Below are 24322 nucleotides of genomic sequence, written 5' to 3'. Positions count from 1 at the left end.
GCTAAACGTTTACCCAGAACATCCAGCTGGTAGGTGTGGCTGATGGCGCCGTACTTGTTCTGCACCACGCAGGTGTAGTTTCCCCGATCCGACGGGACGGCGCTCTCCATCACCAAACTCCACTGCTGGTGTCTCAGCTGGGCAGAGGACAGAAAGGAGAATTTTTAGCATATATCACTACTTTTATACAACAAAAATAAGAAAAAAAACCCAAAGGTTGATCATAAAGGATCCAGGGAATCCTTGGATTTGTTGGGTTTTCATGTATATTTTTGTCCGGTAAAAAGCTACAGGGGGTCCTCGGTTTACGACATCCTCGACCTACAGCTTTTTGTTGGTCACGTCGGAACTGTTTACGGTCAGGTCCTCGGTTTACAACGTATGGTGCTTCGTCTTTACGTCGGAACTGGTTGGCGAGCGGAACGGACGAATACATCGTCACGCGGCGCTACAAGTTGGTTTTGTTTCCATTCTCCGGTTGTACGCCGCCTTGGGTTGTGCTACATTCGCTGACTTTTTGCCCTTCATTATGGCTCCCAAGCATAAGTCAGACTCTTCTGATGGCAGTGTTTTGAAGAAAAAGAAAGCCATCTCCATGGAAAAGAAATTAGATTTAATAATACACCAGGAACGTGACTTTTCCGAAGAACTGATCGACATCGTGATGCACGTAATGGCTTAACTTATGGTGAAAACTGACTCAAACGATCTGTAGGAACGGAACTTAAACATAAGTCGAGGACCTTTAAATTTGTTTAATCTCCATAATTAATGATGATGCAAAGTTGTGCATTACCGCAGTCTTAGCAAAGTCATTACATTAAATGATAAATTGTTTGTAGTTCTGCCATTCGGGAGTACGGGAATCGAACGATGAGCCTTACAATTAGCGGACAACCAGTTCTACGATCCATTAGTTAGAGTATTATGCATAATTAATACCACAGTAGGATCTCAGTGTTAATATGTACTGTAGTCAGGTAAAACTATGTTATATATGCAGCATATTAGTAGTATTTTCTTTCATTTTTGTAGGATTAAATCCATGTCACTTATCTAGGTCACCAATAGTGGAGACTGAACCACCAACCTTCTGATTAGTGGAAAACCACCTTTACCATCCATTAGTCAGAATATTCTCCATCATTTTTGACACTGTAGGCTCTCAGCTTTAATGTATACCATAGTCTGATAAATATAGCAGTATTTTCTATAATTTCTGTCGGGTTTTATCGCTAAAATGTTAATTATTCTGGTAAAACCATACCATTATTACCACTACAGAGTCTCCATCATTTTTAACACTGTAGGCTCTCAGCTTTAATGTATACCATAGTCGGATAAATATAGCAGTATTTTCTATAATTTTTGTCGGGTTTTATCACTAAAATGTTAATTATTCTGGTAAAACCATACCATTACGACCACTACAGAGTCTTTTCTTTAAATTGGAAAACACTTCTGCTGTTATAAACGTGCTAAATAAGAAATGTTGACAACACTTCTGAATTATGAGGAGACCGTTTCTAGAAACCTTCTGGGGAATTCGATGTCACACTTGCAGTCCTGTTAGACGAGCAACACACAAGCACTCATTCAGTGAATTCCCGCTGGTGATGACAGCCCTGTTGATGTAATTCACAATCACAAGCTGCTCTCTGAGGAGTTCAGATCATCTGTTCTTAATGGAAGAGAAGCAAAGGAAACTTGATGTGAAACTAGGTGTGAATACAAGCACAAACATACTGAGAACCAGCATTAAAACAGAGACAAACTCTCCTTCAGCTAACAAATATTCCTCCTATTTGCACAGTGGAGCTCCTTCTTGTCAGATCTCTTCCTTCCTTTGATATTCTTTGCTATCACAGAGCCGGCCGGTCGGTAAACACGAGCGAGCCTTTGTGCTGAGCGTGTTTACCGAAGTGCAAACCCCATTGAGCAAACATTTGAAACGATAATGCGACTTTAACCTCCTTTTATTAATTACATGCTGCTTGATGCAGAGCAGACGCGACGTGCAGAAAACAGTCTTTTGAGCAAACGTCTGGATGATGTTCGCCCGCAGCAGCGAGAAGGAAAAACTGAGATGAAAGCAGCAGAGATCTCCTAAGAAGTCGCCTTTTTTTATGCTCAAAATGCAAGACTGCTGAAAATATGTCAGATTTTCAGGCTGAAAGTTAAAACCGTGACACAGCAAGAAAGATTTCCAAGTTTAAAGACCCATTGGGGACCATTGTCTGAAGTTTCATTTTCACCTGTTGCTTGCTTTCAGTTTTCATTCATGGTTTGGTTTCAACACCAAAATTATTGGGTTTGATTGAAACTTTCCCAATAATAACTATGTTTTAGGCACCAATATTATAGCATATATGAGCTTCTCCTACATTTTCTTGGCTAGTTTTGGGAGGAAAATGGTGATTTTCCTCAACCTGTCCACATAGTTTTGGGGTCTAAATCTGTTGAAAAATCCAGTAAAAGAATATTGCTCTACATCTAAACAATGCAAGATTGCTACACAAACTGATACACAATGATCATTTTTTTGTCTTTTATATTTAGAGAGAAACATAATTTCTCTCTGAAAGTTAAAGCCGTGGCATAGTAGGAAAGACTTCCTGTTTCAAAGGTCCATGTGGAACTGTTATTTCTAGAATTAAGTCGCTAACTTCAGTTTTCATTCAAGGTTTGGTTTCAGCACCACAATTATAGGGTTTGGTTGAAACTTTCCCAATAATAACTACGTTTTAGAACCTTGGTAAAGTTTAGACACCAGAATTAAAGCATATTTGAGCTTCTTTTACACGTTCTCTGCGAGTTTTTGTACAAAAATGGTGATTTTTCCTCAACCCGTCCACGTAGCATTGGCGTCTAAATCTGTCGAAAAATCAAGTAAAACCAAAAGAACGTTGCTATACATCTAAAAACCATTATGATTTACGTCGGTCAACACAAGCTCTGTGCTGAGCGTGTTTACCGAAGTGCAAACCCCATTGAGCAAACATTTAAAACGATAATGCGGCTTTAACCTCCTTTTATTAATTGGATTCTGCTTGAAGCAGAGCAGACTTGTAGAAAATAATCTTTTGACACCGTGCAAATGTCTCGACAGCAATGAGGAGATGAAAGCAGCTGAGCGATGGTTATTCTTAATGCTGAATGAATGGATAAACAATGATGCTTATTTAACGGATTTTCTGACGAAAAGTTAAAACCGTGACGTAGCAGGAAAGACCTGCAGCTGTAAAGAACCATCATGTTTGAGCTTCTCCTATATTTTCTTAGTTTTCAGAGTAAAATGATGTTTTTTTTTGCAAATTGGTTAAAAGTAAATTGAATAAAGCAGCAGAGAGACGGATATTCGTACACTCACGATGCAGGATTGTTGAACAAATTGATAAACAACGATGGCAGGAATACCAGAAACCGAATGCAACGAAGCTCTGATAATCAGCTGATGATATTAAGAGCGGTTTCTCTGTTTGTTCGGGAAAGCCTCTTTTAAAGCATTCTCTTTTCTCTGCTTGCACTGAAGGCAGACAGGCTTTTCTCTTTTATTTTTTTGCACCTCCGAAATTGGTTCCACTCAAGAGCGATCCATCCCCGGAGAGTCGGACGGTAAATTTTGAGTAGTAATTTGAAGCAGGTGTGGCTGGAGAGCAGACAGATACTAACTCGACAGATTCAGAAGCCGAGGAGGAGGAGGAGTGAGCAGCTCGGCCCGGCGAGGCGAGAACAGAGAACCTGCTACGCATCAACAGGCTGAGTCTTCACGGGCCAACGGCAACGACCTGCACCGTTTAAGTGGAAACGTGCCGCCGCCGCTGCTGCAAGACGAACTCCACAGAAAGAGGTCGCAGAGTGATGTCAACAAGGAGGCTGTTCAGTGGTGGAACACTTAACATCACCTGGAAAATGTGCAGAGGAGGCTCAGTGTTTGCAGCAACATTTAACCTCACAGGTGTGGGGAAGCAGCCAGCCATTCACAGATCGTATACACTACGGTTCAAAGGTTTGGGGTCACTTACAAATGTCTTTGTTTTTGAAAGAAAAGCATCAATGAAGGTAACAGTCTAGACATTGTTAATGTGGTAAATGACTATTCTAGCTGGAAATGTTTCATGGAATAGCTCCATTTCCAGCAACCATCACTCCTGTGTTCTAATGCTACATTGTGTTAGCTAATGGTGTTGAAAGGCTCATTGATGATTAGAAAACCCTTGTGCAGTTATGTTAGCACATGGATAAAAGTGGGAGTTTTCATGGAAAACATGAAATTGTCTGGATGACCCCAAGCTTTTGAATGGCAGTGTAGGTCAACTTTAACTCATTGAGAGCAACTTTAGCTAATATAGAGCAACTTTAACTCATATAGAGCGACTTTAATTCATTTTTGAGCAACTGTAACTAATGTAGAGCAACTTTAAGTAATATGGACCAACTTTAACTCATTTAGAGCAACTTTAGCTAATGTAGAGCAACTTTAAGTAATATGGACCAACTTTAACTCATTTAGACCAACTTTAACTTATTTCTGAGCAACTTTAACTTATTTTTGAGCAACTTTAACTAATACAGAGCAACTCTAATGTAGAGCAACTTTAACTAATTAAGAGCAACTTTAGCTAATGTAGAGCAACTTTAACTTATTTTTGAGCAACTTTAACTTATTTTTGAGCAACTTTAACTAATACAGAGCAACTCTAATGTAGAGCAACTTTAACTAATTAAGAGCAACTTTAGCTAATATAGAGCAACTTTAACTAGTATTATCAGCTTCAGCTAATATAGAGCAACTTTAATTAATGTAGACTACCATTCAAAAGTTTTTTGACACTTGGAAAGGTTTTTTCGATGTTTTTTCAATGAAAATAACATTAAACTAATCAGAAATACAGTGTAGACATTGCTCATGTGGTAAATGACTACACTGTGTTAGCTAATGGTGCTGAAAGGCTAATAGATGATTAGAAAACTCTTATGCAATTATGTTAGAACATGAATAAAAGTGTGAGTTCTCATGGAAAACATGAAGTTGTGTGGGTGATCCCAAACTTTTGAACTGTATTCTACTTATACATTAGTAGTCTGAGCTTCTTCTTCTTCTCTTTCTCCTTCTTCTTCTGTCTTACACTCTCTCTTGGAGGCGCATGCGGAAAATACTGTAACAGTGTAAATATTATGCCTGAGTGTGCTCTCTGCAGTTGCGTGGTAACACACACCAGGCCGCCCGCTCGACGCTGGCAAACGCTTTTTCACGGCGGCTGGCTCCACCCCGTCTCAAAAGCCTCTCCGAGCTCCGGGAGTCAAACCGGAGTCAATGGCTGCACTCATGAGCAGATGAGTGACGCCTTGTGCTGCGGTCGCTCAGCGCTCGGGAGGGAAAAAAACATGGCGACACTCGAGGAGGGAAGCTAGAAGGTGGTAAAATATGAGCTGGAGTCGATGCTCGGCTCAGGCCAAGACCACCAACAGAAACAGAAAGAGGCTGTAGTCGCAGCTCGATTTCACATAAAGACCTCGATCAGTGTAAGACGGAGGACGTAGACCTACTGCTGTTCTGCTCGCTTTGTACAAGTTTACGCTCAAAGCACCAACAAAGTTCATCGTCTCCCAAAACTAGGCTTCTATGCAAACAAATTGCATTCTTATTTAGATTTTGAGAGACATTTTATTTTGAAAGTAACACATTTTGTCACTCGAAGGATCCAGGAGGTAAAGATGGAGGGATAAGTCGGAAAAATGGAGAATTAAAGTTCCTTCATTGTTCTGATTGTACAGTGTACAACAGAATTAAGCAGCAAACGCATTTAAGAAGTAAGAAATTGTTGTTGTTATTGTTGTGAAGTTATCTTATTGGATGTAAGAGGATCACTATGAAAACGCTGGTGTAGCTCATGTTGCACTTCTGGATTTTGCATATTGCTGAACATTTATGAAACTGTAAGGGTTTAAAGTAGACAGCAAGACAGGAAGAGGACTCTCATTCAAATGATACCAGGGTCCAAGTCCCATTTAGATAATCTCATAGTTTTGGTGCCTTAATCTATGAAATCGTGAGTGAAAGCCAATAGTACTCTCCTAAATAACTGAACAGCATTCTGATTCATGTTTTAAAAGAGTTTTTACTCATAATACCAGATCAGAGTCCTGTGTGGGACTTTATTTGGTCTTCACTGACTCTTTGGTTTGGTTCAAACACCAAACTGCTTGGTTCAGTCGAGGTAAACAACCAAATTTAGGTTAAAAAAAACGCCACTTTCCCAACATGTTTTAAGTTCTCCTCCATTTTCTGCTTTACCAGGAATAAAGTTATAATAAAAAGCAAAACAAAAGCCAAAGACAAGTTTATTCTAACTGTATTTGTGATACAACAAACATTGGATCCCATTTAAATGTAACTGGGTCATTCCGTATGAAATGAACCAATTTGAAGAAAACTTCCCACCAGAGCCTCTCAGATTTTGCAAAGTTTTTACATACATTTAGTACATTATATATGATGGGAAAATCCAAAATTTGAATGCTTTATTGTCATTAGTTTCAAAGTTATGGCCATTTGAAGTAGGTAGGGGGTACCCTATTATTGCAGCCAAAATTAAGACTTGAAATTTTCGACCATTTTCAGACTTCTATAACTTCTGAACAACAAAAGATAGAGATCTGAAGTTTTCAGAATCATTTCACAGTGACCTATAGTCTTCAGAAATGTGAAAATATTTACTTTATATTTATAATTGCATGTTACAGAGAGTGAAAAAGTTGCAATTTTATCCATCAAGAACTTCTAAACTGCTACATTTGGCCACCCACTACACAAAAACTAATCATCATATCCATTAGAGATTTTATGTGGTATAATTTGGCTATCTAAGGATTGGATCTGTATAAAATGAAAGTGCTATGGTATGTAATGCACGAAATATGAACAGCTAAAGTAGGGGGCCACTGGTTGAAATGATATGAATGACCCAACTAAAAATGCAGTTTAGTCGTACAGGAACATAATCTAACTTGAACATTTAACAGTCTTGCTTCTAAAAGTGGACTGTTCAATCTGCTAAACTGAACCTGAACTCCTTTTTTGTGGTAATTACTAACTGCTCCATTCTGGCTCATTTATTTATTCTCCACATACAGGCCACTTGCTTTTATTACCCTGTTCCTCTGGCTAACCCCCGCTGAACCTGCGGCATTAGTCCCTGAACGTGATAATCCCATCCATTCCAATCATGCCAGATTCCAACCAGAATTAAATTATTAAGCAGCTTATGTTCGAGTCATACGAGGCTTTAAAGGTTTTAAGGCTTTTGGCTGCGGATGTACAGGATGGAGCCGGCCATGGGAATGGACAGGCGCTTTTACACTGCAAAAAGTGTGAAGGAGGCGACTTTTAGAGGCGTGAAAGTGTGTTGGAATCTGTATTCAGTTACAATATGTCTCGGGACAAAGTAATCTACTTCATTTTAAGATATTTCTTCGCTTTGCCGAGCTCGTCATGGAAAACAGTAAAGTTACCTCACGCTTACTGGCAGATTACTTACTTTAATTTTAACCCTCCTGTTGTCCTCATTTACGAGCACCAAAAAATAGTGTTTTCTTGTCTGAAAAAATTCAAAAATTCAGCAAAAAATTTCTCCAAATTTCTAAAAATTTGCGAAACCTTCAGGAAGAAAATTCCAATAATTCCTCAAAAAATTCCCTTAAAAGTTGTAGTTAAAAAATTCAACAAATGTGCACATATTTTCAAACAATGACTAAAAATCTCCCCAAAACAATCCTAAAAATACCTAAAATGAATGCAAATATATCAGTAACACTTCTAATATTTTGGTTGAATTTTTTGGTTTATGTTCTTAAGAAACATTTTTAACATTTCTTTTTTCCACCACAAAATGTTCAAAGATTTCCCAAAAATGTTGAAAATGTGGACGTCAGAAGTTTCATTGTGATTTTTTTTTTTTTTTTCCCCACATTTTCAAACTTTAAAACAGGTCAGTTTTGACCCACAGGACGACACGAGGGTTAACCAAAACAAGAATTCATAGCTCGGCTGCCAGCATCAAACGACTCAAGCAGACATTTCTTGCAGCGTAGCAGTTGTCTGAAAAAACACAGGAAGCCCTGTTCCCTTTATAGTCCAAACTCCTCCGTCTTCACCTCGCAAAATAGCCCTGTCAGAACCAGCGGGGCCAGTTAGCAGAATTTATGACTGTGTCAGAGCGGACCAGTGGCCCGGATCTGCGCTACCGTCTAATTTGACCCACAGAGAAGGCGGAAACAGATAGACGCAGCCCTCAGGGTTCGCTATTAAAGCTGCCAGAGTTTGTGGGTCTGTTGCCTGAGTTTGGCTCGGCACGACGCTGCGTCAACATCCAGGAGAAGACTGTAAAATTGGAAGTATGAGAGTTGAAAGCAGAAGAAACGGCTACGAAAACCAAATAAATAGGATAATCTGTCTTTTGATATCCGTGGTGTATTTGGGTAAAACGACAGGGGAGGAAAGCGAAAAACCGTGGCAGGTCGAAGATTTATAAAAAAAAAAAAAAGAAAAGAAAAGAATAGTCCAAAAATAATCTTGCAAAGTGTAGAAATTCCTCTGCGGCCTACAGAGACTCACAATCCAGCCTGTGTTAATGTGTGCAGTGGAAAAACACGGATTTAAGGTGCTTAAAGTCTTAAAAAGTAACGGTGTGGAGCCCGTTTAAGAGCACTGCCTTGGAAAAATGTCAAAGCATGGATTGAAGAATCAGTTAAGTGCTGACCGAGCAGGATGGAATAAAACAAGAATTACATTGTCGACTTTTGTCTTGTTTCATCGGCTGAAGTTCAGAACACAAAAGTATTTTTTCACGGACAAGAACGCAAACTTTCATGCTCTACCTACTGATGCTAACTTTTAGAGCTTTTTAAAAAGTATGCACACATACATCTGTACTTTTCTGCAATGAGTCCAACTATATGTTGATTCTTAAATGGATGAAGGCATGCTTGGAATTTATTATTCAACAATAAAATAAAAGTATAAAAATAATTTAACACTTGGCAGAAAGTGTGCCAGAAAAAAATATTTAAAAAATGTGAAAACAACAATACACATCTGTAAGAATTTATATTTTTGGTGAAATTCTATACAGAAAAACTGTGTTTTTTATGTTCTGTCACTAAATATTTGCTATATTAGGAAATTACTAGGAATTATGTTTTTTTCAATCCTTAATCTGCATAAACTTTTTCTCTCTTTTTCAAAAAAATGTATTTAATTTCACTATTTTACAATCCTTAATATGAATAAATTTCCTCACTCTTTTTCAAAAATCTGAATTTTTAAATTTATGTTTATTAATTAATTAATTACTATTTTACAATCATCAATTGTCATAAACTTTTCAAAACTCTGCATTTATTTATTCATTTATGTTTGTTTATTTCTTACAATTTTTCCATCTTTAATCTACCTAAATTTTGTCTCTTTAATATTTTTTGCTGATTTAAATACAATAAAAATGTTGTAATTATACGTTTAAATGTTTTTTTTAATTGAAAACAACAGCAAATATCTACAAAACAAAATGACATTAAAGTTTTGACCCTTTTTATTGGTTGAAATGTAAATTAATGCTTCTTTTCAGTGTTTTTACCAGATATTAGCGGTAATTTAACTGAATTGCTGTAATTTAGTGTTTGAAAAGAACAAATTAGAATTCATACAGATGTTTTTTATGGTTATCATGTCAATAACTTGTCAGTTTAGGAGCCCCAGCGTTGGAAACGTGTCAAAACCAGGATTGAAAACGCAGTTAAGAGCTGAGCGGCTGCGGTGGAACCAAACACAATAATTACATTGTCGACTTTTGTGCTGCTGCCGTTTAGCATGAACACAATAAAACTCTCTGCTGCCATATGCGGCGGCCACAACGGCGTCGTCTTCGGCTGTCAGAGCCTCAATGGAGCGACGACACGCCCGCCTCCATCTGACGGCTCAATGGAGGCCGACCTCTGACCCCTAAGCCCCGCCCCTCCATCACGCAGAGCGCCACAGTTGTCTGCAGAAGGACGCACAAAGCTCCGGCACGTCGCACTGCTGGAATCTGATTTTCCACTGTGCAAATGAGCCACGCATCCTATTTACCGTTTCATTTAGTCTCCACAAACGTTTAGTTCTCTGAGCTGCATTTCAACAGAATCACAAAGAGAATCCAGAGCAGACGGGAAACAACACACTGAGGACATGTTGGTGCACAAATTTATAAAAGTGCAGGACTGGATGTGATGCATTTTGCTGATACTCTGCCGTGAATCTTCACCGTAACAATTATTTTCTTTCAAAATAACAGGCAGTGTGCATTTTCTCAAGAAATCCACGACTTCCAGGAATCATAAATATGTTTTAAAAGCATTCAGATCATTTCAAAACTCACCAGCAGGTTTCAAAGGCATGTTATCTTTTTTTAAAAATGCGAGAATTAGAGCATTTACACAGAAAAAATGTCATAAACTACTCATCTGTGTGGAAAACTTCACCAAATCCAAGCTGAAAGTCGGAATATTTTATCTAAATGTCTTTATTCTACATGTCTCATCGAAATATATTGTATGTACATATACACCCCTGTCAAAGGTTTTAGGACGCTTTCTTATTCATTTGAAAGAGAAAGCGTCCTAAAACTTTTGACAGGGGGTGTACATATGTATACATATATATATATGAAGGCAACTGCCTGCAGCTCAGACTGACATATTTACTTTACACAGTAATATTGTCTCTTTTAGTGCATTTTTTTTCATAAATTAAAAAAAGCACCTTTATCTCTATATTTTTATGCTTCTAGAACAAAAGCAGGAAGCTAAATCCTCTTGACTCGGCTGCTAAATGTCGGGCAGAAATTCGTGCAGCAAATGATGAGTCTGTTTAGAAGCCTTTATGCGTTATAAAAAAGAAAGAAAATGCTTGCTAAAATGGAATCCTTTAAAGAACAAAGGGGAACACGGTGCATCCCCAGAAAGGCCACTTTGCAGACGGGAGGAGCTTTTAGTGGGAGGGTTAATGGAGCTGAATGCTCAGTCAGTCACACCGATGTGCTGCAGGTCTGAAGGCACTCAGACTAAATGACAAAGTGGCTGCTGAGCTGAGAGGACTCAGCACGGGTCAGTTAGCCGGTCAGATGCAGCCGACACACACCCACGGTTGTCCCGTCAAACGCCCTAAAAAATAAAATACAAACCAGCCACGGCGGCCATTCTTTCAGCGGACATTAAGCACGGCTGTCAGAGCAGGAATGATCTCGTCACGTCGGTCTGCAGGCAGCAGGAAGGAGCTTCACCTTGAGGACCCTGTGGGGCCAATAGAGTCTTTAGAAGGCCATTGTCAGGCTGTCAGAGTCCCCCAAACTACCCCCAACCTGCCCTCCTACCCCCGACCTGCTGGATGAACTCATCACGGGCAGATGTGAGCTGAGGTTAGAAGGTCTGTGACACCGAGGGACGAATCCACTGCAAGAAACGTCTACTAGAGCTCTGTCAGCACAAAAACCAGTCAATCTGTATATCTGTACATATACTTCACTGTGATGTTATTAGAGTTCACTTATTGATTCTTGAATAATATTTACATTTCTGCAGATGGTGCAAATGCCGATGAAGGTCTGCATGAAACTTCTGATAGAATTATAAAGTAAAATACATTAAAGAATTAGAAAGAGAACATATGGACAAAAATACACTAAAAAATCCTGTAAAAAAACAAAAAAAACAGCAATAGTTTGACAACAAGGGCACAAGAAAAAATACTTAAAAAATTGTGAAATATAACGAGAAATATCTGTAAAATAATTAGATTTTTAGAGCGTTAAATGCAGTAAAATGGTGTGATTTTATGTTGACACGTAAAAAAATACTGATTTCTGAGGTAAAAAATTTCTATTTTACAAAAATATTACAGAAAAAAATATATGTATACTTTTATACTTTATACTTATTTAATTCACATTTTTACAAATCCTTCAGATTTTTTTCTGTCGTATTATTCCTCCATTTCAAAGGGCAGGAAATTATTATATTCGTCTGTAATTTAAGAAAACAGGAAAAATCTGTAATTTTTAAAAAAACTTTTTGAATAAATTACAATTGGTAAAAATAGCCATTCTTTGATGTGGACAGCTTTAGCCTATTTTTTATTGTTAACATGTAAATCAATAAAAAAAAAAATCTGTGTTTTTACGAGTTATGTGTATTTTTTTTTTTTTTTTAAAAAGGAAAAATCTATCAAAGGACAGTAAATTGTTTTAAATGTTGCATTGGAAATCTGTTTAAAAAGGTACATTTTTACAGTGCAGCTGCATTTATATTGGCCCTAGTAACATTCTAAAAGGAAATAACCAAATCTGAATAAAAACACTTCATATGATCACCTCAGTTGGAGCAGATCTAATCTTTTTGTGCGTGTTTTCTTTTCAGTGTTCCACTTCTCGTCGACAAACTCCATTAGAACAACTTTCACCAGATTTTGCCTCAAACTTTAATCAGTAAATTGAACTGAAAAAAATTTCCCAAGAAAGTTAGAAAACACAGCTTTATCTTGCTCTCCTAACAACCACAAAACATCTGCAAAAGCACACCTTATTTTATCCCTATATTTAGGGTATACGTAAACAGTTACATATCGTATTTTAATCACAGTGAAGAGATAATCCCAGCTAATCCCTGAAGACTCCATAAAAATCAACTGATTCATTGTTTCCTGCAGCATCTACAGCTTTTCTCACAGAAATACCACAAATAGAACAAGATGGTGTTTAGCGTTAGCCACATTAGCCTCTAATGTTTAGCGTTAGCCACATTAGCCTCTAATGTTTAGCGTTAGCCACATTAGCCTCTAATGCCTGACGGGACAAAGGAAACTAATCAAATCAAATCAAATCAAATCAAACTTTATTTATATAGCACCTTTCATCCATTTAAAATGCAACACAAAGTGCTTCACAAAATAAAAGAATAAAACAACAGAGAGAATAAAAAACATAGTGTAACCAACAATATATATACATATATATACACACACACACATATATATATATATATATATATATATATATATATATATACACATATACACATACACAACATACAATGTATATACACATGCGCTCACACACACACTCACACACACATACACACAACACGGTGCTGAGACACGGCAGGGCACTGAGGAACCATGTGGGAAAACACGTCTACTATAAACAGAACTAATAAAGGAACAAAGAAGCGCCACAGACGGCTGATTTGTGCAGAAACAGCTATGAGCATGTGGCAGGAACAAGAAAAAGGGGATGACTGTGTTAAAAACTAGGTGATAATATAATAGAATTAGGGACATCAATCAGCCTAAATGAGGATAATGTGACTGGATGTTCAGCGCAAACATCCATCAGAGCACAACCAGGCACCGTGGGAAGATTTTAGTGTCGTTTTCCTTACATTTCTCAACTTTTAGTGCAACATTTCATTCACCTCCACTGTTTTCAGGGTGAAATAACACTCATATCTCACTCTGGTTCTTATATATTTGGTATTTTGTGCGTTCAGATGGACATTTCTTGCAGTGTGCAGAGCGGTGAAGAGGTCAGCGGAGGTTTTGACACCGGGACGGGCTGAAGCTGTTACCCCCGACCCCCCTGAAGCCTCATCGTGTCACCGCCTGGCCGTCACCCAGCAGCGTGATTCTATAGAGCCTGACCTCCATGTTCACCTCCCCAAAGGCCGACAGCGGTGATTAGCTAACCGGATTTTAAACCGGGACGGAGCGGAGGGAGGACGGAGACGCACCGAGGAACGTCTTAATAATCACACAGCGATCCAGAACACTGGAACCGCTCACATATGTGCTACATTTTCACATTTCATGCTCAGCAGTTGAGGAATTTAAGCGAGCTTCTTCTAGATAATTTAATACTGCACTGAAAACATGAATCTATTAGGATAATAGGAGCTTAAAGGAAGCATGAGCAAAGGCTGAGACACGTGATAGGAGGAGAAACGTCTTAATAAGCGCTTATTAACATCTCTATTTGGACTAAATTTAGTTTTATAATGGAGGATAATGGAGAACAAATGCTTATTATTGATTATTTTCTCAGTAAACTAGTAGATTGTGGCCAACATGACGTCTACAACCCAAAGATATTCAGTTTACTGTCACAGAGGAGGAAAGAAACACGAAAATATGTACATTTAAGAAGCTCAAATGTGAGAATTTAGACTTTTTCTTTATAAAATTACTGAAATTGGTCAAAATAGTTGCAGATTAAGTCAGTATTCATCAACTAATCAATTAATTGTTGCAGCCCTATAGTTGCAAATTAAGTTTTCACCAAAACACGGGTAAAAACCAATCAGAATGTGAGTAATTGTCATTGAAAAATTGCTTATAAAATTGCTTTGTGCACAGCAGAAGTCATCCAACAGTGACTAGTGGAGTAAATCAGACTTTAAAGCTGCAGAAATTGCTATTTACATAAAGTTATAGTGATTTAAATGGTGAGTTTTGCATGGAAAGATAAAATGAGAGTGAAACAAAATGACTCTTTTTGGGTTTTAGATGAACTGCCCCTTTAAAAAAAACAACTAAAAATCAGAATAAAGAAAAGTGTAGGTCTGATTTGATGACATTAAAGCAGCTTGTTGCTGTTTAACCGTAACGTCGCTGCTGAATATCTCTGACAGAATCGATTCAACCACCAAATGTTCCGTTGGGTTGGCCGAGTCAAGAGGATTTTACAGCCTCTGAAGGGCAGCTGTGAAGAGTCGGCCTCACATATCACTCCTTAATTACACATTAAACATCCCAGAGGAGCAGGAAAGTGAATAAAACAGCTAAAATAAAAAGGCTGGGCTGACTTTAATATCCTAACGCAGCCTCAGTCACCACAAAAACACAACAACACGGTGCCGCTAACTCGACACCGGTGAGTCATTTCGTGCACAAAGAGGACTCTCAGGGACTCGGAGGAGAAGTGTGGGATTAATTTGCTTCATCGTCGGGCGAATCGTCCACGTGGTAAAAGCGGTTGGAGGCCGATGGGTGACGGCGACAGGTGTGTGTGGACAGAAGGGAGGGAGACAACTGCTGTTGGTCTGCTGGGAGCAGATGTTGGAGATCTCTGTAAACTGTTAATAGCTGCAGGATCTCATTACATTTAACTCTTGAAAGGCCAAGAGCCGCACCGGGGAGAAAGCGTCTGTCGATGCCCCGATAGCTGTCCGACGCATGTTTACGCTGCCGAAGCTGCGGGATGCAATTTTAGCATCAAAGGAAATCATTTAATTGGTCATTTTAGCTTGATTCTGCGTATTGATCTTTGATAAACAGACGATAAAGCAAGCTGTCTACATGCAAAACCACTGCATTTCTAAGCCATCAAACTCATTTTTTCAGCGTTTTTAGTGCAGATGCTGCAAATAAAAGATTGCTGTAGCCTCTATAACATCACTCCATAACATTCTGAAGTCTTGAGTTTGGAATTTGGCTTCAAAAACAGACATAATAAGCAAAAAAGTGGATCTGAATAAGAACTGAACCACAATATACATCACCAGACTTGAACTACTAGTCAATTCTTTGGTAGCTCCGCCCTGAAATATACCATTTCTCTTTTCTATTTTACACTCAATGAGGCCATAATTTGCTAAATACACACTCTGCCGTACTAAAAAATATGTGAAACTAGCATTTGAGACCATAAACTTGGTAGGAAAATGTTTTCTGAAGCAGCAAATCAAAGAAAAAGTAGGCTAATTTTCTCATCGACTTCTATGAAAATCACATTTGAATGAGGAGTCGCCTCCTGCTGGCTGGTAGAACGAATACAGAAATGTAGAAATCAATCACTTTCCAGACCTGATGCATGCAGCCTGTGGCTTTGCTGCTGCAGCCTACAGCTAGAAAACTTTGTGTACATTTAGCTCTACAACATTCACGCTTTATTGCGTTTTAAGATATCACGCTAGACTGAAAATAGCTCTGAAATGCAGTCAGTGTTGTGGTAGTTTTGCATGAACAAACATCTTCAAAGCACTGAGTTGGCACTGCAGAATGGTCTGCTGCACCTTGGTTTTATTCTTCTATATGAGTAAACAAAACACTCAGGTTTGTTTGTTTTTAAGCCAGTCATAGTTGTCTTAGGTGCTCCAAAGCCCAGGACGGAGTGCTGGTGCCCCGGCAAACAAAAAATACTGGTTGATTTGCACACAGGAAGGCAAGAGTTGTCATTTAAAGGACCAACAAGGCTTAAAATGTTAAACTTTCAGTGTGTTTGCAGCTGTTTGGAGCTTCCTGTTGCTGTTTCCCAGAGTGGATGGGATTTTGATAATACTAACATCCACATAGCGGCATCTGTTGCTCTTCTGTATGCTGTTTCTGAGCCATGGCACATTTATTTTATTGGTCAAAAATGGTCTAAAACAACTTTAAAACTATCAAAAATTACAAAAAACACTCAAAAATGACTCAAAAAAGTCCTTTTAGAGATTTTGTAGTCTAGTTTTGAGTTAGAAATATGTTTCACCATGCTGAATGTATCTTCCAACAACTTGCTCCTCTGTTCACTGTTCTTGAGTCATGTTGCATTTATTTTATTGATCAAGTAGGTTTTAATTTCCTCTCAGTCTAAAATTGTCCAGTATAACGTCCAAAGTAACATACAATCTGTCCAAAATGACTCAAAAATTGTCTGACTTGAAAACTAACCAAAATTAGTCAAAATTTGTTCAAAATGACAATTATTTGACAATGCTAACATCCACATAGCAGTAGAGGAGAAAGTGAAGTGACATGTGCAGCAGAAACAGCAGCTTTACAACCACAGACTAATCTAAAAGCAATAAAGAAACTCGTCAGCTAGCTTTGCATCACACAACAAGGAAAATATGAAAATGTGGGACTAAAGTATGAGAGTTGTTTCCAGTCCCCATCACTTTCTAAAAGCACTGCGAGGGCTGAGAGGGAGGGGAAAACAAGACGCACGGCCGGATGAAGCTCCAAGAATTCACATCTCTGGGCAGAATTTTAGAATTTACGTGCCATTAAGTCAAAGTTTATTTTGAACCAAAACACACGTTTTGACTGTTTGAATTCCGATGCCGTTACCGCACCGAGCTCGCCCTTTAATCCTGCAGCTCGGAGGCCGTGGAAGGAACACAGAAGTCAACTGTAACTTTAAGCAGCGCCATTCCACAGCACAGCCCAGTGTTTAGAGTGAATCCGATGACAAAACTGAGCACAGCAGCTGTTTGCCGCGCCGCGTTACTGTCAACGCCGGGCTATCACGCCAGCACGCATCCGAGCACCACTCTGATTTCAGCGTCGCAGCGTGGGTTTATTTTCAGTCGAGGTTAAGAGCGCTCCGGAGGTGTTTTCTGACCTTTATTTATCGTGAGAAGATTCACCGAGCGCGAGTCTCTTTCAGCACTCTGCTTCACACTCCTCCGCTTATAGACGCTCATGCCAGGGAGCATCGCAGCGCCGCTACTCTCGCACCAGCGGGGGATTAAAATGCCTTGCTAAAAGGCACCCGGTAGCAGCTCAAGCAGAGCAGAACATGACCTCCTCCGGGCAGAGCTGCCGGCGCTGGTGTGAATATTGGAATCTATAAATCACGGCCGTGCTCCTCTAACCTTTAAGTGCTAACATGTTATTCCTCTCACCTTGATGCCTCCCATCCTCTGCTCTCCCTTGAACTCCTTGCCATTCTTCAGCCAGTGGATGCTCGGCGTTGGATTTCCGGCTGCAGCACAGCGGAACTTGACAGTGTTGGCAGCAGGAACGGCCAGCAGCTTCTTGTCCATCCGGTCAGGTCTGGTCCAATACGGAGCTTCTGTTGGGAAAAACGCAAAACAAACGGCGCTGCATGAGTCACTGGAACTATTCCAATAAAGCAAAAATAAGACCAAGCTTAACCCTCCTGTTGTCCTCATTTACGGGCACCAAAAAATATTGTTTCCTTGTTTGAAAAAAATCCAAACATTCAGTAAAAAAGTTCCCCAAATTTCTGAAAATTTGCAAAACCTTCAGGAAGAAAATTCCAATAATTCCTTAAAAGTTTCCCTTAAGAGTTTTACTTTTAAAAAAAAATGCCCCAAATTTGGCAAGAAAATTCTTGTAAATATTTTCAAAAAAATGAGTAAAAATCTTCCAAAAATAAAAATCTCCTAAAATTACCTAAAGTGATTACATATATATCAGCAAAACTTCTAATATTTTTTAATTTGTGAAACCTTCAGGAAGAAAATTCCAATAATTCCTCAAAAAATTCCCTTAAAAGTTGTAGTTTAAAAAAATTTAAAAAATGTGGAAAGAAAATTCTTTGTTTCAAACAATTAGTAAAAATCTCCCTGAAAAAATCCTAAAAATGTCTAAAATGATTACATGTGTATCAGTGAAACTTCTAGTATCTTCTTTAAGAACATTCAAATAAAAATCAACCAAAATCCAGCGAATTTCGCTGGATTTTGGTTGATTTTTATGTGAATGTTCTTAAGAAACATTTTTAACATTTCTTTTTTTTCCCACCAAAAAATTTTCAAAAATTTCCCAAAAATGTTGAAAATGTGGACATCAGAAGTTTCACTGTGGAAATGTATATATTTTCCCACATTTCCAACATTGCAGCTAAAAATGAGCCCACGGTGAGTAAAAATGCGACAGGAGCAAAGAAACAGGGCGAGGCAGGTAAACGATCGGCTTTTGTGTCTTGAGGTCAACTCGACCTGCGAGCGCTTTCTTATCCAAACAGATCTGACTTTGTTTTTCCATTTTCTGACGATCACAGAAAATTTCGTGGACGGACCCTCCAGGAATTTATACTTACATGTTTGTGTAATTGCTAAAAGACTGCACAGATGGGACGACTTGCTCCTCTGCCCCGTTTAAAAAGCGCCTTCATCTTGGATCGGTTATGTACTTCGGCAGAACAGATGTGAGGCTGTGGCTTCACCAGAGGTCTTCCCTCATACAACAGCATAGCGTACCTGCTCTGTTTACAGTCACTAACATGCACTTGCGCTGTCTCTGTTGTGAATTTTTCAGCAGATTTTCATTAAGATGACGTGGCTGCGCTTTCAAGACACAATAAAACTTGGACATAGCGTTCAGAATGCGCAAAGTGAGTTTAAGAAAATAAGAGTTTTGAGAAATTTGTTAGTTTCCGGGTGATTTTTCATTGCTCCTGTCACATTTTTACTCACTGTGTGCTCACTTTTCATTGCAATATAAAGTCCTGTACCTCTACAGAAACGGAACAAAGACTAGAAAATAAAAAAGAAATAAAATCTGTATTCTGTGCAGCATGACACAGAAATGACGCCATAAATCATAATAAAAGCAGGTGTTAGTAATACTGGAAAGCATGGCATCTCTGCACGCTATAGATACTTTACTATTCGCATTTTAACAATCAGTTCTAACTGCATTTTTCACTCTACTCTGTATACCAGCGGTAGAACGATGTTTCGTCGTGCTGAGAGCATCTTCCAACAACTTGCACCTCTGTTTACTGTTTTTGAGCCATGCTGTGTTTATTTTACTGATCAAAAACGGTCTAAAATAACTTGAAAACTGTCTAAAACGACTCAAAAACGCTTAAAAATGACTCAAAATTGCTTCAAAGTGACAATTTTTAAGTCATTGTGGACATGTTTTTTAGTCCAGTTTTGAGTCTCTGCTCATCAGCTGTAGAAAGATGCTCCACCATGCTGAATGTATCTTCCAGCAACTTGCTCCTCTGCTCCATGTTTTTGATCCATGCTGCATTTATTTTACTGATCAAGTAGGATTTATTTTCCTCTCAGTCTGAAATTGTACAAAATAATTGAACAAACATGCCCAAAGTAAAACAAAACTTGTCCAAAATCATTAGGAAAATATCTAAAATGACTTGAAAACTGCCCAAAATTACCGAAAAATGGTTCAAAATCCATGATTCTTTCTGGTTTTTTGCACTTTCTGGCTCAAATAAATGCTGTAATTTCAGTGTTTCTTTAAAGACAACACGCCTTCTAGTCCCTCTTGTGGGTTTTGGGGTTAAATATAAGGTAGAGCTGCTGCTGGTGGGTGTTTACCGGTTCTCAGTCGCCTTTACATTTCAGGTCTAGATCCGTCTTTCTGCAGTGTTCAGCCTACAAAGAGATACAGTTAAGTTTGAGATTCCCCGGCGGTGTAAAACACAGTTTGACGGACGCTGAAAGAAGACGAAAACAGGTGCACAAAGCGTCCAGCGCAAAAACTTCATCATCTTCCTCGGGGCGCCAACAATACGGGAGCTCATGTGAATCGCGCAGCGCTGAGAGTTTGGGAGGCTGTCAGGGCGATTTATTGAGTTGTATTGAGAAGACGGCGGACAAAGAGAGTGCAGCGAGTCATTGTTGGTGTTGGTGGGTGTGGAAGGTCTGCTCGGTGATTCCCGGGACAAAGGCTGGGGAGGTCATCAGATGTCTCTTTTACGTTCCCGAACACAGGAGCGGAGCCGATTAGCATCTGAATGGCCGGTGGTGCTGTGTTTGCGTGCCGTCGGACAAAAGCTAGAAAGCAAAACTCTCATAGGGACGACTCAGGTGAGACGTCAATCTTTGGCCTCTTTGATCGGCTACATGTGTCTGGTTATTATCAGGCCTCGTTTGTGCCATCAAACGCCGGCTTCATGCAGTAATTGCAACCAGGCGGACGCAGATATGAAAGACGTATCTCAGAGAGCAAACAAACACTCTCCACGTGCAACAACCACGCAAACCTCGGTTAGATTTGGTTCCTCCTCTCTCTCGTGTTGCGTCGTATTTGGACTGACTAAACCTCGGAGGAACACACTGTTTTCTTGGCATCGCGATCAGCCACACACGCACTGAGATTTTAAACAGTCTCTCTCTGAATGTGTGGTCCCTCCAGGCCTGGAAACACCTTCGTCCTGCTGCTGCTGCTGATCCTTCAGCCACAAACCCAAAATAGAAACCTGTGTGGATTCACAACAAGCTACCGGAGTCTCCACAGTTTTGTCCCGACCTTTAGCTGCTGAACTCGTGCTTTTCCTTGCAATTTATGTTCAGATTTCTTTTGGCAAAGCAAGCTATTTAGAGTTTAAGTTACTAGTTAGGGTGCTTCAGATAATCTACAGTGGAGAAAAAGTGAAGTAATGTCATATTTTTACTCTTTTTCTCTTTCAGTAGGGTTCATTTACTCTACTTGCACACCAGCCAGGCAGTGTTTTACTACACTATTGCACTATCCATTGCACTGCACTGCTCATTTCTTAGTGTCTTTTGTGTTTTCTTTTTTCTGTGTCTTGAATGTTTGCACCGGGGTCTGATAGAAACGGCATTTCAATCCTGTAGATATGGCAGAATTGACAATAAAGCTGACTTTTAAGGCATTTTTTTCTCCTTGTGAAGAAAAAATGACTCTACCCTTTCTAAGGTCATGGGGTTAGGGTTAGGACTTTAGATATTGTATATTCTGTTGTGACAAAGCAGACTGGTTGTCTCCATATTGGTCTGTAATCTAAATCTGACCTTCTTCCAACTACAGTATATACCCAAAGATCAGACAGAATCCTCAGAACTGATGCTGACATTGCTCGCATGAACTGCTGCTCTATTAATGTCACTGATATCAGTTAACATTACTCGCTGAAAGTTGAAAACTTGATTATTCTTTTTGTTTTTACAGTTTCTGGCTGATAAATGGTGACATTCTGGCAGTTTTTTAATGGTACATGGGTTTGAAAGGGGTGTTATCTTTGAAAAATTGCCAATATTACACCATTTATATGTACATTTTTGAGGTCTTTCTACTTCTAGCCATATTTGTTTCCATACAGGTGCAACATTTTATGTAATGTTGACTGATTTGAGGGTTCAGAATGATGGCTAAATTCATCCTTAGAACTGATGCTGAAATTGCTTGCATGAACTGCTGCTCTGTTGGTGTCACTTCTCCTGATATCAGTAAACATTACTCGCTGAAAGTTGAAAACTTGTTTATTCTTTTGGTTTTTACAGTTTCTGGCTGGTAAACGGTGACACTCTGGAAGCTTTTTTTTAATGGCATATGGGTTCAAAACAGGTGTTCTCTTTAAAAATTGCCAAAATTACAACATTCATATTTACATTTTTGAGGCTTTTTGCTTGTAGCCATATTTGTTTCCATACAGGTGTAAGTTCTCTTTCTATATTGTTGATAGATTTGCGGATAAATGAAAGGTAAATGACAAATAAACAGATGCTTATCCACCATGACATCAGATTATTATTAACTGAGGAGGTGATTGGACCATTTAAAATCATTTTTGCTCTGGTTAGAACGGATTACAGACCCTAAAGTTTTCTTTCTTTGTGATTTGCTGGCTCTGCGGATTCTTCATAGCCTGCTTTGGAAAGCTGATACAGATACTTTCCACTCGAGGAAAAAGCAAAGAAAAAAAAGCAAAGAGAAATCACAGCCTTTTCCAGTTCAGAAGCAGCAGTCGATATTTTGATTTCGGTGTGCTTTTGATTTACTGCGGAGTCCTGCTTTGTACGCTCAGCAACACTCAGGAATCCCGTCCCGTGTCTAATTGGCCGGATGGTATTTCCTCAGCAGAGGGAGGGATTTTACTGGGAGGAAGACCGGCGCGAGATACCCTCCAAGAAACCTCCACAGGGACGGACTCTGCAGATAAACCCGGCCACGCACGGATATATGACCACAACATCTCCCGTCAGCTGTGCAGCGATGCGGTGTCACGTCCACCGTCAGCTGCAGGGGTTAACTGAGGAGGGGAACCTCTAAAAATACATGTTTGTTTTGTTTATGTTCCGCGGCAGGTATTTTTACAAGGAAAAGGTGCAGCTGTATGACGATTTATGACTAGTTTTTGTCTTCATATTTTTAAGAAATCTTTCCTATTATGTCACTTCCTGTACTGTACAACGAATAACCACCAGCTTGGTCTGAAGCTCTATTTAAATTCAAAGTTGGAAGCATTTAGAAGTCGGAAAATACTCATTTGAATTTGTACATATCGGGTTTTCATGTAATTCCTGCAAATTTTACCACACCTGCTGCTGCATCTCCCGTCAGCTGTGCAGCGATGCGGTGTCCCGTCCACCGTCAGCTGCAGGGGTTAACTGAGGAGGGGAACCTCTAAAAATACATGTTTGTTTTGTTTATGATCCGCAGCAGGTATTTTTACAAGGAAAATGTGTAGCTTTACGACGATTTATAACTAGTTTTTGTCTTCATATTTTTAAGAAATCTTTCTTATTATGTCACTTCCTGTACTGTACAACGAATAACCACCAGCTTGGTCTGAAGCTCTATTTAAACTCAAAGCTGGAAGCATTTAGAAGTCGGAAAATACTCATTTGAGTTTGTACATATCGGGTTTTCATGTAATGCCTGCATATTTTACTGCACCTGCTGCTGCATCTCCTGTCAGCTGTGCAGCGATGTGGTGTCCCCTCCACCATCAGCTGCAGGGGTTAAATGAGGAGGGGAACCTCTAAAAATACATGTTTGTTTTGTTTATGTTCTGTAGCAGGTATTTTTACAAGGAAAAGGTGTCCGGTTGCAGCTGTATGACGATTTATGACTAGTTTTAGTCTTCATATTTTTAAGAAATCTTTCCTGTTATGTGAATTTCACTTCCTGTGCTGTACGACGAATAACCACCAGCTTGGTCTGAAGCTCTATTTAAACTCAAAGCTGGAAGCATTTAGAAGTCGGAAAATACTCATTTGAGGTTGTACACAGCGGGTTTTCATGTAATTCCTGCATGTTTTACTACACCTGCTGCTGCTGCTTTTACCAGCTGTTTGACTTTCCATATTTGTGTTTTCTACATGCTATGTAAACACTGCCTGCAGTTCAACCGGCTCGTCTCTGATTCTTTTTTTTCTGACTGTAGCTGGGTCGAGTTCGATGTTTGAGAAATTGCTGAAAAAAACGTGGAATAAAGTGATTTTTATGAAACCTCACAATTGGTTATTTTTTCCAACACATTAAACATGAAACACTATCCAAACTCAAAGCTGGAAGTATTTAGAAGTCGGAAAACACTAATTTGAGGTTGTATATATCAGGTTTTCATGTTATTCCTGCGTATTTTACAACACCTGCTGCTGTTTGACTTTTCCTTTCAGTCTCTCTCGTTTATTTCCATACTTGTTTTTTTTCCTAAACACTGCCTGCAGTTCAACAGAGTAGTCGATGATTCTTTTTTGTCGCTTGTAACTGAGTCAAGTTCTGTTTTTGACAAATTGTTAGGCAAATCATGTAGGATAAAGTGATTTTTATGAAATATCA

General features: G+C 39.1%; 1 protein-coding gene across 4 annotated transcripts in view; it reads right to left on the bottom strand.

The window, feature by feature from the left end:
• Positions 1-24322, bottom strand: part of fgfr3 (fibroblast growth factor receptor 3) — a 113723-nt gene that overhangs the window by 34853 nt on the left and 54548 nt on the right. For all 4 annotated transcript variants that reach the window (XM_022206675.2, XM_022206674.2, XM_022206676.2 and 1 more), the window contains exons 5-6: positions 17698-17867; positions 14-137 (exon numbers count right to left, since the gene is read on the bottom strand). In XM_022206675.2, coding sequence (XP_022062367.1) covers positions 14-137; positions 17698-17867 — 294 coding nt within the window. The remainder of the gene's footprint in view (positions 1-13; positions 138-17697; positions 17868-24322) is intronic.

The sequence above is a fragment of the Acanthochromis polyacanthus genome, chromosome 1 (assembly GCF_021347895.1).
Source record: "Acanthochromis polyacanthus isolate Apoly-LR-REF ecotype Palm Island chromosome 1, KAUST_Apoly_ChrSc, whole genome shotgun sequence".
NCBI classification, from domain to species: Eukaryota; Metazoa; Chordata; class Actinopteri; family Pomacentridae; genus Acanthochromis; species Acanthochromis polyacanthus.
This window is presented reverse-complemented; position numbering and strand designations above follow the sequence as displayed.